Here is a 14,142-nt window from a genome sequence, read left to right on the forward strand (position 1 = left end):
GATGGCTCTCCACAGCTTCCCACATCCTACATGGATAACTCCTACTTATTCCTCAGGCTTCAATTTAAGTGTCATTGTAGAAGCTTTTCCCGACTGCCAAATAAATCTGTCCTCTCTTCCAACTTAGGTGCCCTCTGTTGTGTGTCACAGCCACTAGGTCCCACTTCCTGACCTCCACCTCAGCAAGATCATTCATTACACTAGCTTGCAGTGTCCAATGAGCATCTGAATGTCAAGAACCATATCTTCAAGTATAGCCCAAGTAGGAGTTCAAAGAATGTGCAAAATGTTCAAATTCTATGCCATCCTTCTTGTTACAGTTAGCCTTTCTAGGGCAGCTTGACTTCTAGACCCCTTTGCGGCAGTTCCCCAAGGTTGGAGACCTTGAAGAGGCACAGGTTTTATTGTGAGAATCCAGAGAATTGACAGCAACTGGACCCAGCTCCAACACCAGAGGAGACATTCAGGTAAAGCTCTCATTCCTGTCTAAGCCTGCTTCTTCTGTCACATGAAAGGGTGGAACTTTGAGTCCTAATGATTATGTCCTTCCTAAACATAAAAGCTGAATGACTGACCAGGTGTTAAAGAAGACAAGGAAACGTTTATTGTGTTGAGCAGACCTTATTTTCATTACAGTACCAGGAAATTCATTCTCAGTTTACTTCAGGTGCAGAGGGCTCTGCAGACATTTAGAGCCCCAGTGCTTGTTCCCAAGCAAGGGGCAGCACCTGGACCTATGTTGCATTTGATGGAACAGGATTACAGTAAAACAAAATAATTATAAAGAAGGTTTTCTAATACATAACTTTCTTTAAAAACTCTTTTTTTCCTAGGTTTACCTTGTTATTACCAAGTATAACTGGTGGGAAAATATGATACTTGATAATCTTTTTCTCAAATTGTTGACTTAGATTTTGCTACTTTTATTTTGAAAAGAAATTATGCCCCCTCCCTGGAAATCTAAAAGATGACAAGTAAGGCAATGCATAAATTACAGGTGGGATAGTCTTATTAGCTCACAACCTAACTTGTTTCCTCTTAAATCTTCCACATTTGGCCTGTGTTGCTAGGTAATTTAAGACTCAGGAGATAGCCTCTTGCTTGGAAAATCATTATCAGAGAGTTTAAACTTAATGCACTACTTTGGGGGAAACATGCAGCTGCTTGAAGCTGATTTTGTGGTTTCTTTTTATAAACTGTCAGCACTCGATGGCACCCTGAAAAGAAGATATCCACTACTCCATGCAGTAACTCACAGCTACCCAGAAGTGTCATTTCTGAATTAGATCAAGAGATCAAATACCAAATGAAAGAAAACTGGTATCCTCCAGAGAGTTTGAAATATCAATCACAACCTGAGTTAATGAAGTCTAATTAGCTTGAATTCAATCAGGTAATTACCAAAGTCATGACTGACATCCCCCCCCCACTACATCAAGCAGGGAAAACATGAATTGAAGTAAAAAATGTCATCTCACCAAACTAGACACAATAGCTATTTTTAACCCATCATCCCAAAAAAATATCCCCATAAAATCAAATACTTAAAAAATTATTAAAATTACACACTGGTATAGATATTTAAATAATTTTGCACACAATCCACCTTCCATTTGTTGTTGCCAACAAACAGTTTCCATTAGGTGACTTTACCAAAACATTTCCATTTCCATGAAATTTGATGCCATAGCACTAACATTATATTTAAAAAATGCACTAGAAATTCCCTTGTAACTCGAGTTGAATTACTTCTTTTAATCACTCATGACAATTTTAGAAAAGGAATACTTTTAAGTACTCAAATTTACTCCCAGGTTAGATGTGGATAAGGAGAATAATTTTACTTGTTGCAAGGAGAGCAGTGTCTGACTTATTGCAAATTATGGTGTCCTTCTAGTATAACTCCCAGCTAAAGGAAACTGGGATTTCCTTCCTATTTCTTGGGCCAGTCTCTTCTGAAAACTGCAATGCCACCCCTAGCTTTCAGCCCTTCATTCCGGGACTGAGTCCCTGCAACCAGGCAAAAGTTGTTCATTCAAGCAGAGCCTCAACATGGTTCATATGAGGACTTGACAGCAAAGTTCATTAAGCTCCATTCCTGGAAATGATTTCTATTAATAATCTCTCCCACGAGCTGAGTTCACACAACACACGGGCCTACCATGAGGCATATGTGTGTAGTAGATAGGCAAATATCTGTATGTTTCCATTTGAAATGCCACATTTTGAGATTCTACACTTTATCAACCTTATGAAAAACCAATGTGTCATCATTCTGAGTGTGATAAGTATTGAGTACAATTTTAAAACAAACACAGTCATGTCCCTACAGCTCCAGCAGCAGGTGTGCATGGGTTTTGATCTCAAATACCACTGTTCATAGAACATAAAAATTCACACTGCTGCATGCCACTCTGACATGTCACATTATTTTACATTACTCTGGCACTGATTCAGAAAGAAAATTTTCTATTATGGCATGATGAGACAAAAAGAACTCCACTACATATAAATAAATGATGGTTTAAAACAATGCACTGTGAATAGTTTCCAGAAGCTTGAGTGTTTCAGTGCAATCAGCTCTTGCTTCTTGGGAAAAAAAAAAAAACAACAACTATCTTTTCGGTCACAATTTGCTTTCACATAGTAAAGACACAGACAAAGCTGACCAAGACCAAATTTTAGTGGTACTATTATTTCCTAGGGCATTAGAGGTTCACCCTGACAGATGTTAACGACACAGGAAACAAGAGAAGGAAGGCCCTAGACTACTTAAAAAGCAAACTGGGTCTTACATAGATTCAGCTATTGGTAAGACTTATGTTTAGGGTGGTGATGGGTAAGGGCAGTGAGGGTACACATACTACACAGAGAATAGATTTCACACTGTACCCTCCTCACATGGAATATGCATAAAACATTTGGTGGAAAGACATGAAGAAAGGTGACCTGTTCCATGTCCCATGGGAATCAGCATTTAAAAAGCATACCTGAATGCCTTCAGTATTTCTTGTTCAATCTCCCAGAAAATAAACTCAGAAAATGCACAATTCCTTTTATAGTTGTAAACTGAAGCAGCGGCACCAGAAGCCTCTCTGAAGGCTTACTTAAATCTAAGATGAAGCTGAGCAAATGTTTTTTGCTCTCATTGAGTCTATCCCTTCAATTGCTCTGACCAGGTGAGCAGGGCAAAGAAAACTCAAGCTTTGTGTTGTCAACAGCAATGATTCTGAGGGACTTTTTAGACTTGGATAAATTTATCTAAAAATCTTTTGAGTTCCCCTCTTCCCAATTTTTAATTTAATTACAAAAGCAAACTGAAAAGCTTCTTCACACTGACTCCTAAGCTAACTTTTGCTTATGTGAATATGGAAAAAATTAATTATTTAATATTTGTCATAAGACTTTGATTTTTAAAAAAGACTGCAAATCAGTATTCCCTGATGTGGAAGAGTAAGGATTCAGCTATTCATCTGTAGTCCTTCCTCACATTTTTAAAAAGGAGGCAAAATATTAGAGACGAAAGCAGTTTACACTGGAAGGAGGTACAGTCCATGGGAGTGCTCTTGCTGCCACACCTTGCAGCCTGAGCAAATGGAGGGAAGGACCTAGAGCCTTACACCCATGCAGGCCAACAAAACACCAGAAGACTCCCTGTTGGTGCCTCCCTGCATTGCCTGCTCACCAGGAGAGGCTACTCCAGAAGGGCTATTCTGGGCTGCTAAAGTAAAAACACTAAAAGCAGTGACTAAAGGGCTAATGTTGAAATGTGATTATGTGCAGTCAGAATAGGTGATACATGGGCAATTTTGGCAAACCAAAGGCAACCCACAGTACTAAACTAAAAGGAATACAGACCAGTGTACAGAGAAGCACAAATAACACAGTCAACACCCCTCCTCTTCTCAGCTCTGGGAGTCCTTCACAGAGAAAAGTCAAACCCAACTTTGCCTAGGTCTGAGAGAGGAACCCCCCTTCTTCCCCAGGAATGGAGGGATGGATGATGCGATGACCTTCCTGAGGGAGCCTGAGCCCTGCAAGATGGATCATCAGAGGGGCTCACTATGGCTATATCCAGTAAGGAAATCAATAACACACTTTTTTTTTTTTTTAAGAAAGTGGGAAGAAAAAGCAAAGACATTCACAAATACAAAAACTGTTTACAAAACAATTACCTAAAAAGTTTACTGGGGTTGGGTGGGGAATAAGAATCATGTTTTCATTTCAAATTAGTCACATGGTACTAATGGTTTATAAAAGAGAATGGCCAATTTCTGTCTTCCTCATCTCCCACACAAACACCTTAGAGTCCTCCTATTCCTGATATTTTCCCTACCCTCACCCCAAACCACCCCATCCCATCCCCAAATTAATCTGCAACGAGCGAACCCCAGGACACATGATTGTTGGTTGGGTTCCAATTTGACAATGAACCTAACGCTGGGGAAGAGAACAAAAAGACACTGGAGCGGCACTGGCAAAAACTTCAAGGTGTGTGGACCCTGGACAAGACTTCTGCCACACGGCTTCTGCCACCACGGAACTAAGCTGCAGACTGAGCTCCGCTGCCAGTAAACTGAGGTAAGGAAGAACATGGCGGCTCTGCCTGGATGGCTTCCTGTGGTGGTGCAGCATGTGTGTGCTCTTGGGTGTGGGCACCACAGAACTCATTTTCTCCCAGTTGCCTTTGCCATTTTCCCTCTGGTTAGAAGATTGCTCTTTACAGAGTCTCAAAAGATCAGCCACTTGTCTTCCTCTGAGGTACAAATCCAATAGAGTCTTAATTCCAAAGATCCAGAGCCCACTGGTATGCAGAAGTCGAAATCAAATGCTCAGAATCAAAAGGTGTGGCACACCTGCCCAGCCAGTTTATCAGCAGTTGTAAAGACAGATCAGAAAAAAAAACTAGCATTTAATATAAAAAGTGTTTTTCAAATGGTGCAATTTCCTATCCTCCTGTGAATGAAGATCATAACTCTTCTCGTTTCTGAGGTCCTATGGGAAAAGAGAACAATTGAAAATAAAATGGTTTATCCTCAAGTTACAAAAATACACACTGGATTTTTTTCCCCAATATTGTAACTTATTAATTATGGCCCCACCTCCCTTTTATCTCTCTTCTTAAATTTTAGGAGCTTTGGTTTGGTGTCCTTATATTATATTTTGAAAACAAAAACAAAATTTAAAAGGCCTTTTTGTTTTTAAAAACTACCCGCATATGCCCACTCCAGCAGAACTGTTTTCACAAATACAATATTTACTTCTGGTAAAAATGCATGTATTTTTAGTCAGGATTCTTCTTTTTTCACTTAATAACATATAAACATTTTCCTAAATAAAAGTGAAGCTCATTTGCCATTCTCTATTCTTGGATGTTTAAACTGTTTTTAAATTTTTCCATTTATATGACTTTTTCCTTATATGGACTTACTTCTTTAAGGTAAATTCTCAAGAAAGGAATTACTGAGGGAATAAACATGTTAATGGTTCCTGACAGCTGATTTTATTGCTTTTTTTTTTTTTTTTTTAAGAGAGAGGGCAAGAGAGAGTGGGAGGGTCCACGAAGGGAGAGAATCTTAAGCAGGCTCCACACCCAGTAGAGCCTGAAAGCTAGACTTGCTCTTATAACCTTGGCATCACGACCTCAGCCAAAATCAAGAGTCAGACACTTAGCCAACTAAGCCACCCAGGCACCCCAATTTATTGCTTTTTAACAAGGATTGTTCTAATGCACAAAGCTTCAGCAAGGCAGACCCAGAGCAGTTTCTTCACCGTCTCCCCAACAAATGGCATCATCAGTATTAATAAGCATATTTTCTCAATGGAGTATATATTAATGACAGATTCCTTTAATGTGATTATTATTTCCTCAACTCCACTTACTATTTGTGTTCTCCTCTTATTTGAACAGTATGTCTACATTCTTTACCCATGTATCTTCAGCTTTTACTAGTGAATTTCCATTATTTCTATGCTGAATATTCAGTATCTTGGCCATGATACATCATGGTACAGTCTTCAAGATGATTAGGTGAATCACTCAAGATCCATGTTCTATAATTCCTTTTTTAGAATTACTTTCGAGCTGAATATATGTTAAAAATCCAGATCTCAGCTTATTAATAGTTTAAAAAAGGTCATTTTTGTATTCTAATGATTTTTGTCAACTGTATACCATTTGAGATGTACAAAGAGTAGGGAAAATATTACATGAAGATTTAGTCCCTTCTACTCTTAGCCTAAGTTAAATACAAACACTCCATTCTCCACCCCAATATGCTTCTTTGAAAAAACACTTTTTTCAAATCAGTACCTACTTTGTCTTGATCCTAAATGTGTTCATTTACTAGTGCCTGGAGAGATTTAATAATTAAAAAAAAAAAATCTGACAAGAGATCCTCAAAATAGTATCAGGCTTGTCAGATGGAGGTAAGAACCTAGAGCCTCACATCCAAGCAGGCTACCAGAAGACTCCTTGTCTTATATCACAAAACTCACAAGCCTAAATAACAATAATCGCAATTAAAGCACCTTTTCTCAAAAAAAAAAAAAAAGAAAGAAAGAAAAAAGGCAAAGAGGACAGGAAGTGTATTAATACATACCCTTTAGGACAACTAAAAAAGAAAAATATACACTGGTTGATATCAAGACAGAAGGGGTGAGAGTCCTTTTATTCATTATTCTATTGTTTTTGCAATAAACACAAATAAGAAACTCAAATAAGTACTTCCCTAAAACCAAAGGTTGGACCTACCTTCCCAGCCTGACTCTTGTATTGTCTTCTCCTTATCCAGCACTCCCATCTCTTTCTCCCTCTGGAAGCGGATCTGTAGCTGCTTGATCTCCTGGTCGTAGTCCTGCCACTCTGGGACAATTCGAACAGCTGCTTCTAGCTTGGGCTCTTTGGTCATTGGATTATTACACTGTGGAAACCCAAATCGCATACTTCAACCAAGCTCAAGACAGGGAACATTATACGGAATTCAAAGGTGTGCTGGTTCTTAGGTTATAAATCCCAACTAAACAAAATGAATAACACTGAGGAATCAGATGACAGATTAGTAGAAGCAATGTGGTAGTAGGTCACATAAAGCTTCTATGAAGTTGTGGGGAGTGACAGGAAAGCAGGAAAAGAAAGTTCCTGTGGTAAAATCACAAGGCACAGAGATAATCCCATAAGACAAGTAGTAACTTTACTGATTTTAAGTAGTGAAAACAGCCCCATCAGACACTAGAGGACTTGGCTGCCTGCTGTAAGCAGCAGAGATCTATGGATGTTACTGTAAGGCATGCTGCAGTTCCCAACCTGCACAACTACAAAGAAGATTAAAAAGACTCTATGTGTTAATAATGATCTAGTTATAAATTACACTGGACTAAGATGCAGAAAAGAACCACAGACAACTTACCAAATCTATTGTTTTTGCCCTTTTCTTAGAGGCATCATCACACCACGTTTCACACCAAAGCCATTCTTGAGGGAGTGATTTAATTGGCACCTGATGGATCATGTTATTGGGCAAATCCTGTTTGGTAAAAAGAAAATAAAATACAACAATCTCAGGTTCTGGGGGAAATTTATATGAATGCACAGTAAATTAGTGATGATAGCGACTCATTACATATCATATACCAATCACAAATTTTTAGAACTGAAAGGGTCTATTAAAAACCTTAGAGAAGATAAAATATTTATTTGTGATTTTTTTTCACATTTATCATCCCTTCTTTTGCAATCAGTTTAAGCTTCCTACTTTTTTTAATGTTTTTTTTTTGTTTGATTGTTTGTTTTTTATTTCTTTTCAGCATAACAAAAGTCATTGTTTTTGCACCACACCCAGTGCTCCATGCAATACATGCCCTCATTAATACCCACCACCTGGCTCCCCCAACCTCCCACCCCCTGCCCCTTCAAAACCGTCAGGTTGTGTTTCAGAGTCCATAGTCTCTCATGGTTCACCTCCCCTTCCAACTTCTGCACAGCAAAGGAAATAGTCAAGAAAAAAAAAGCAACCCACGAAATGGAAGAAGATATTTGCAAATGACAGTACAGACAAAAGATTGATATCCAGGATCTATAAAGAACTTCTCAAACTCAACATACACAAAACAGATAATCATATCAAAAAATGGGCAGAAGATATGAACAGACACTTCTCCAATGAAGACATACAAATGGCTATCAGACACATGAAAAAATGTTCATCATCACTAGCCATCAGGGAGATTCAAATTAAAACCACATTGAGATACCACCTTACACCAGTTAGAATGGCCAAAATTAGCAAGACAGGAAACAACATGTGTTGGAGAGGATGCAGAGAAAGGGCAACCCTCTTACACTGTTGGTGGGAATGCAAGTTGGTGCAGCCACTTTGGAAAACAATGTGGAGATTCCTCAAGAAATTAAAAATAGAGCTTCCCTATGACCCTGCAATTGCACTACTGGGTATTTACCCCAAAGATACAGATGTATTGAAAAAAAGGGCCATCTGTACCCCAATGTTTATAGCAGCAATGGCCACAGTTGCCAAACTGTGGAAAGAACCAAGATGCCCTTCAACGGATGAATGGATAAGGAAGATATGGTCCAGATACACTATGGAGTATTATGTCTCCATCAGAAAGGATGAATACCCACCTTTTGTAGCAACATGACGGGACTGGAAGAGATTATTTATGATGTTTTTTAAAACCACAAAGTTTAGAAGACTCAAAACATCTACCTATGACAAGCACTTGAAAAATTTTAGCTTAAAACTCACAAATAACCTGCACCTAGACTTCCCTCCATAAGGGTAATTCTAAGGAAAAAAAATGCTACTGCCTCTTGAAAGTTAACTAAGCATAGAGTGTGGTTTTTATACTTCACAGTTTTGCATAAAAGAAGCTCTGAATCTACCTTGTCAACTGGGGCTTGATCCCAAGTGGATGAAGCTCTCATGTTTTTCAGCCAACTGTATGCTTTGAAGCTCTTTTTCCTCAGCAACCCTTTTGAGTTTGACACAATAAAATGTCCCACTGTCTTAAGACACAAATAACCAATATGATCCAGAAATTCTACCTCTGAGTATATGCACAAAAGAAATGAAGCAGGGACTTAAACAGAATCTTGTATACCAATGTTCACAGAGGAATTATTCACAATAGTCAAAAGCTGGAAACAAGCCAAATGTCCATCAACAGATGAATGCATACACAAAATATGGTGTGTGTATCTATATATGTACATATATAGATCTATATATGTATATATCTATACATATGTACATATGTATATGTACATATGTATAGATATATATATGTATAGATACATATCTATATATGTATATATCTATACATATGTACATATGTATATCTCTATATATGTACATATATAGATACACACACAATGGAATATTCTTCAATCTTAACAGGAAGAAAATTATAAAGGATGCTATGACATGGATGAAACTTGAAACTGTTATACAAAGTTAAATAAGCCAGGTGCAAAAAGAAAAATTATTGTCTGATTCTGAAAGTATCTAGAATAGGCCAATTCATACAGATAGAAAATAGAATAGAGGTTGCCAGGGGCTCAGAAGAGGAAAGAAGGGAGAACTATTGTTTAATGGGTACAGAGTTTCAGTGTGGGATGATGAAAAAGTTCTGGAGATGGACAGCTGCACAACACTGTGAATGTACTTAATACCACTGAACTGTATACTTAAAAATGGTTAAAATGGCAAATTTTATGTTACATGAATTATACTTAATTATGTAGGTAAAATAAAAACACTCACAGACAAGAAAAACTGAAAAAAAAACTGTTACTAGTAAACTTATACTAAGGAAAACTAAACGATATTCTTTTGGCAGATGGAAAATGATCCTATATGGAAATCCAGAAATGCAGGAAGAATGCAAGGCCACCATGTAAGCCAATCTAAATCTTATAAATAGATAATGCTTGTATTGTAGGAGAATACTTCTGGGGTTTAAAATATAGAGAAATCTAAAATACAAGATAATAGCCATTCAGGCTGATGAGGATAAAGGGAGTCAGTGAGTTCTAAGGCCAGTATTACTCAAACCTGGTATGCAGACTACAGCAAGGAGCTTGCTGGGAATGCAAGTTCTTGTACCAGACCACATACCTACTGAATCGGGCTGTGGGGATGGGACCCCAGAATTAATGGTTCAACAAATTCTCCAAGTGAATCTGGTATATATGCTAAAATTTGAGAAGCGCTGTGCTAATGTTTTTGCACTCTCTGGTAGGTGGGTAAAATATACCAATTAATATTAGCCTTTGCAATTCAGAAATGCATATTATAATCTCTAAAATAATAATTTAAAAAACTAAAAAAAAAAAAAAAGTATATAGTTTAAGGGGCACCCAGCTGGCTCAGTTTGTGGAGCATGCAACTCTTGAGCCTGGGGTTGTTGAGTCTGAGATCTATGTTGGGTGTAGAGATCACCTAAAAATTCAAATATCTTAAAAAAAAAGAAAAAATATATATATATATAATTTAAGCTAATCTGAAAGAAAGTTATTAAGGAGAAAAAAGAAACAGAACACATGGAATAAGCAGAATACTAGAAAAGCCAATCTTACCAGTGAATATATTAATACAATATACCACATAACCTTACCTGAAAGGAAAACTGGAATAGATGCACTAATATTAGGTGAAGCATATTTTAAGACCCCAGGACCCCCCAAAATTATTAAAGGTTCATTTGTATGATATATAAGACTTACAAGTTTTTCAGATACCTAATAATATAGTCTAAAAATACATAAAGCAAAATCTGACAAACCAGAGATGAAAAGATACCACAATATAGAAAAATCTTTTAAACAGAATTTTCTCTCAGTAACTAATAGAAAAACAAACAATTAAAAAAAAACCCAAAACCATAATTTGACCTAATGGCCTATATCTAATATCTACAGGATATAAAACCAAATGAAATATTTACCGAAATGTTTACCAAAACATTACCAAAATGTTTACCAATCACATTTGGGTCAACAAACTTCATATGCCTAAAGTCATACAGAAGAACTCCTCAAACCATAAAGAATCTGAGCTAGAAATTAATAACAATATATCTAGAAAATTCCCATGTATTTGGAATAGTTCCTACAAAATTCATGAATCAAAAAAGAAATCACATTGGAAACTAGAAATATGCTGTACTAAATGACAAGGAAAATACTACATATAAAATGTAGGGAATGCAGCAAGAGCTTTGCTGAGACAGAATCTGATTATTTTCAAATGCATATACTAGAAAAGACTAAGAATTACAAACTAAACACCTATCTCAAGAAATCAGAAAAAAAAATCAACAAATTAAGGAAAGTAAGAAGTAAGAAAAAGAACAAATTAGAGAAATAGAAAAGAAACATATTGATAGGATGAAAAACACTAAAAGATGCTTCTTTAATTCCTGGTGAGGTGATAAAGGAAAAGAAGGCACAATAAGTGATGTCAGGAATTTTTAAGAGAGCTTTCAATTAGCAATAATCATGCCTTGGATAAACCTCATTGGCTATGATACTGCCACTGTGCAAAGCTTGGGAATTTTTAAGAGAGAAAGAGAGAGAAGATACCAGTATAGATGCTATGGGACTTTAAACAGACAACTGGACTAATGAAAGCATTCTGGTTCTTGAGACACATTTTCTTTTTCTTTTTCTTTTTCTTTTTGATACACATTTTCTAAAGCTGATTATACAGTGCACTTACAATCTGAGCATGGCACTATATGTAAGTTATATGCAGTTTTTAAAAATCAGAGGATAGTACAGGCAACTTCATGATGCTATGTTAAGAAATTTAGAGACAGCTTAACAAAAGCACTGATAAAAGAAGTAATAAAAAATGTCAACAGAATCATAACTATTAAAGAAACTGAAATCATAATTTAAGCACAAAGAAATGAGGCTTCACTAATGATACCACCAAACATTTAAGAAAGAAATAAAGCCAATCTTATAAAAACCAACTATCGGTAAATGAAAACAAACAAACAAACAAACAAACCCACAACCCAACTCATTTAATTAAGCTTCAATACAAAAATCTGACAAGAGATATTATACGCCAATATCACATAACAACACAAATGCAAAATTCTTAAATATTCGCCCCCAAAATTCAGGACTATCTAAAAAAAATAATAAATCAGGATCAGTTGGATTACAGAATTCAGAAGTTATACTTAGGTATAAAATTTACTATATTTACATTTATAAAAGAGAAAAATCATATTATTTTAGCAGATGTCAAAACTTTACAAAATTTAATGCAAGAGATCTTTTAAATAGCAAATAAGGACTAAAAGGAACTTCCTTAATGTGAATAAGGGATATCTACAAAACAGCTACAACAAACATCGTACTGAAGTGATGAAATGCTGAATACTTTCAGCATTTTTGAGTCAAGAATGCCCACTATTAATATTTCTATTCAACATTATGGAAGTCCCAGTGAAAGCAAGAAAGCAAGAAAAAAAACTTTTATTAAATTATTTATTTATTTATTTGAGAGAGAGAGAAAGAACAAGAGTGAGCACAGGAGGTAGAAGAGCAGAGGGAGAGGGAGAAGCAGACTTTGTGCTGAGCAGGGAACCAGGAATGTAAGATTGGAAAAGAAAAAGTAAAATTGCCATTATCTGTAGATATCTGCTTACATATCTAGAAAAGCAAAAGTATATACAGATTAGCAGGATACCTGAATACAATAATGAGCAAAAATCAATTGCAATTCTAGATACCAGCAATAAACAGAAACAAAAGCGCTTTTTTTTTAAGTTTCTTTTTTTTCAAAGATTTTTTATTTATTTATTTGACAGAGAGATCACAAGTAGGGCAGAGAGGCAGGCAGAGAGAGAGAGAGAGGAGGAAGCAGGCTCCCTGCTGAGCAGAGAGCCCGATGCGGGACTCGATCCCAGGACCCTGAGATCATGACCTGAGCCGAAGGCAGCGGCTTAACCCACAATTTTTTTTTTTTTTTTTTTAGTTTCTTTTTTAAAGGTTTTGTTAAGGTTTTTTTTTTTTTTGGACAGAGATCGCAAGTAGGCAGAGAGGCAGGCAGAGAGAGAGGAGGAAGCAGGCTCCCCACTGAGCAGAGAGCCCAATGCGGGGCTCGATCCCAGGACCCTGGGATCATGACCTGAGCCGAAGGCAGAGGCTTTAACCCACTGAGCCCCCCAGGCACCCCAGAAACAAAAGCTTTTAAAAATAACTCCTAATGAAGATGTACAAGATATCTATGAGGAAAACAATCAACATTATTGAGAGAAATTAAACACAACCCAAATATAAAACCCTAGCAAGTGTTTTTTTTTTTTCCTCCTGAACTTAACAAGCTCATTCTAAAATGTATATGAGAAAATAAAGGACAAAGAATACTCTAAGACATTCCTGAAGAATGAGGTGGGAGGATTTAATTTACTGGGTATCACGACTTATTATAGAACTATAATAACCAGATATTTGTAGTATGGATGTGAAGATATACAAACAGACCAATCAAAAACCAGAAGACCCAGAAATGGATCCATCCATACATGAAGACTTCATATCTGACAAAGATGGTATTGTAGAGCAGTGCATTTCATTAAGAAAAGAACTTATATAACTGTATATGTACATAAAAAAAGAAAGTTGAACTCCATCTCAAAAACAAATTCCTACTGGATACAGATTTGCATATGAAAGAAAAAAACAATAAAGCACATATTTAAAAAGTATCTTTGTGGCTTTAATGGGGGTCAAAAAGCATTAATCATAACAAAAAATACTGACCAGTCTGACTACAAAAGATACCATTAAGAGAGTTAAAGTGGGAAATTTTGCAACATATATAACAAAGGATACACAATCAGTATAAAGAATGCATGTAAATCAAGAAAAAATCCGAGGGGAGGAGTCAAGATGGCGGAGAAGTAGCAGGCTGAGACTACTTCAGCTAGCCGGAGATCAGCTAGATAGCTTATCTAAAGATTGCAAACACCTGCAAATCCATCCGCAGATCAAAGAGAAGAACAGCAATTCTGAAACAGAAAAACAACCACTTTCAGAAAGGTAGGACCAGAGGAGAAGCGACGGGAAGATAGACCCCGGGGGGGAGGGGCCGGCTCCTGGCA

At 36.7% G+C, this 14,142-nt stretch overlaps 1 protein-coding gene and 1 non-coding gene across 2 annotated transcripts; both read right to left on the reverse strand.

Moving 5' to 3' along the window:
- Positions 1 to 581: 581 nt before the first annotated feature.
- On the reverse strand, positions 582 to 7,523 carry LOC132013987 (UDP-glucose:glycoprotein glucosyltransferase 1-like). Its single transcript, XM_059394522.1, has 3 exons — positions 7,410 to 7,523; positions 6,755 to 6,923; positions 582 to 4,995 (listed from the first exon to the last, which is right to left on the reverse strand). The coding sequence occupies exons 1-3, from the start codon at positions 7,509 to 7,511 to the stop codon at positions 4,970 to 4,972; spliced, it is 297 nt and encodes a 98-aa protein (XP_059250505.1). The 5' UTR covers positions 7,512 to 7,523; the 3' UTR covers positions 582 to 4,969.
- A 3,905-nt stretch (positions 7,524 to 11,428) lies between these two features.
- LOC132014659 (U4 spliceosomal RNA) lies at positions 11,429 to 11,567 on the reverse strand. The gene has a single exon (XR_009403336.1). It is a non-coding gene; the product is annotated as a U4 spliceosomal RNA (small nuclear RNA).
- Between the last annotated feature and the right edge of the window lie 2,575 nt (positions 11,568 to 14,142).

This window comes from Mustela nigripes, chromosome 3 (genome assembly GCF_022355385.1).
Source record: "Mustela nigripes isolate SB6536 chromosome 3, MUSNIG.SB6536, whole genome shotgun sequence".
In the NCBI taxonomy this organism is placed as follows: Eukaryota; Metazoa; Chordata; class Mammalia; order Carnivora; family Mustelidae; genus Mustela; species Mustela nigripes.

What these genes read in the sequence shown, in the direction of transcription:
- LOC132013987 (XM_059394522.1), bottom strand. Translation starts at nt 7,511, where the DNA reads ATGATCCATCAGGTGCCAATTAAATCACTCCCTCAAGAATGGCTTTGG. An exon ending in GGGCAAAAACAATAGATTTG is followed by an intron (nt 6,924 to 7,409) that starts GTAAGTTGTCTG and finishes GGGTTTCCACAG; the next exon opens with TGTAATAATCCAATGACCAA. An exon ending in ACAAGAGTCAGGCTGGGAAG is followed by an intron (nt 4,996 to 6,754) that starts GTAGGTCCAACC and finishes CTTTTCCCATAG; the next exon opens with GACCTCAGAAACGAGAAGAG.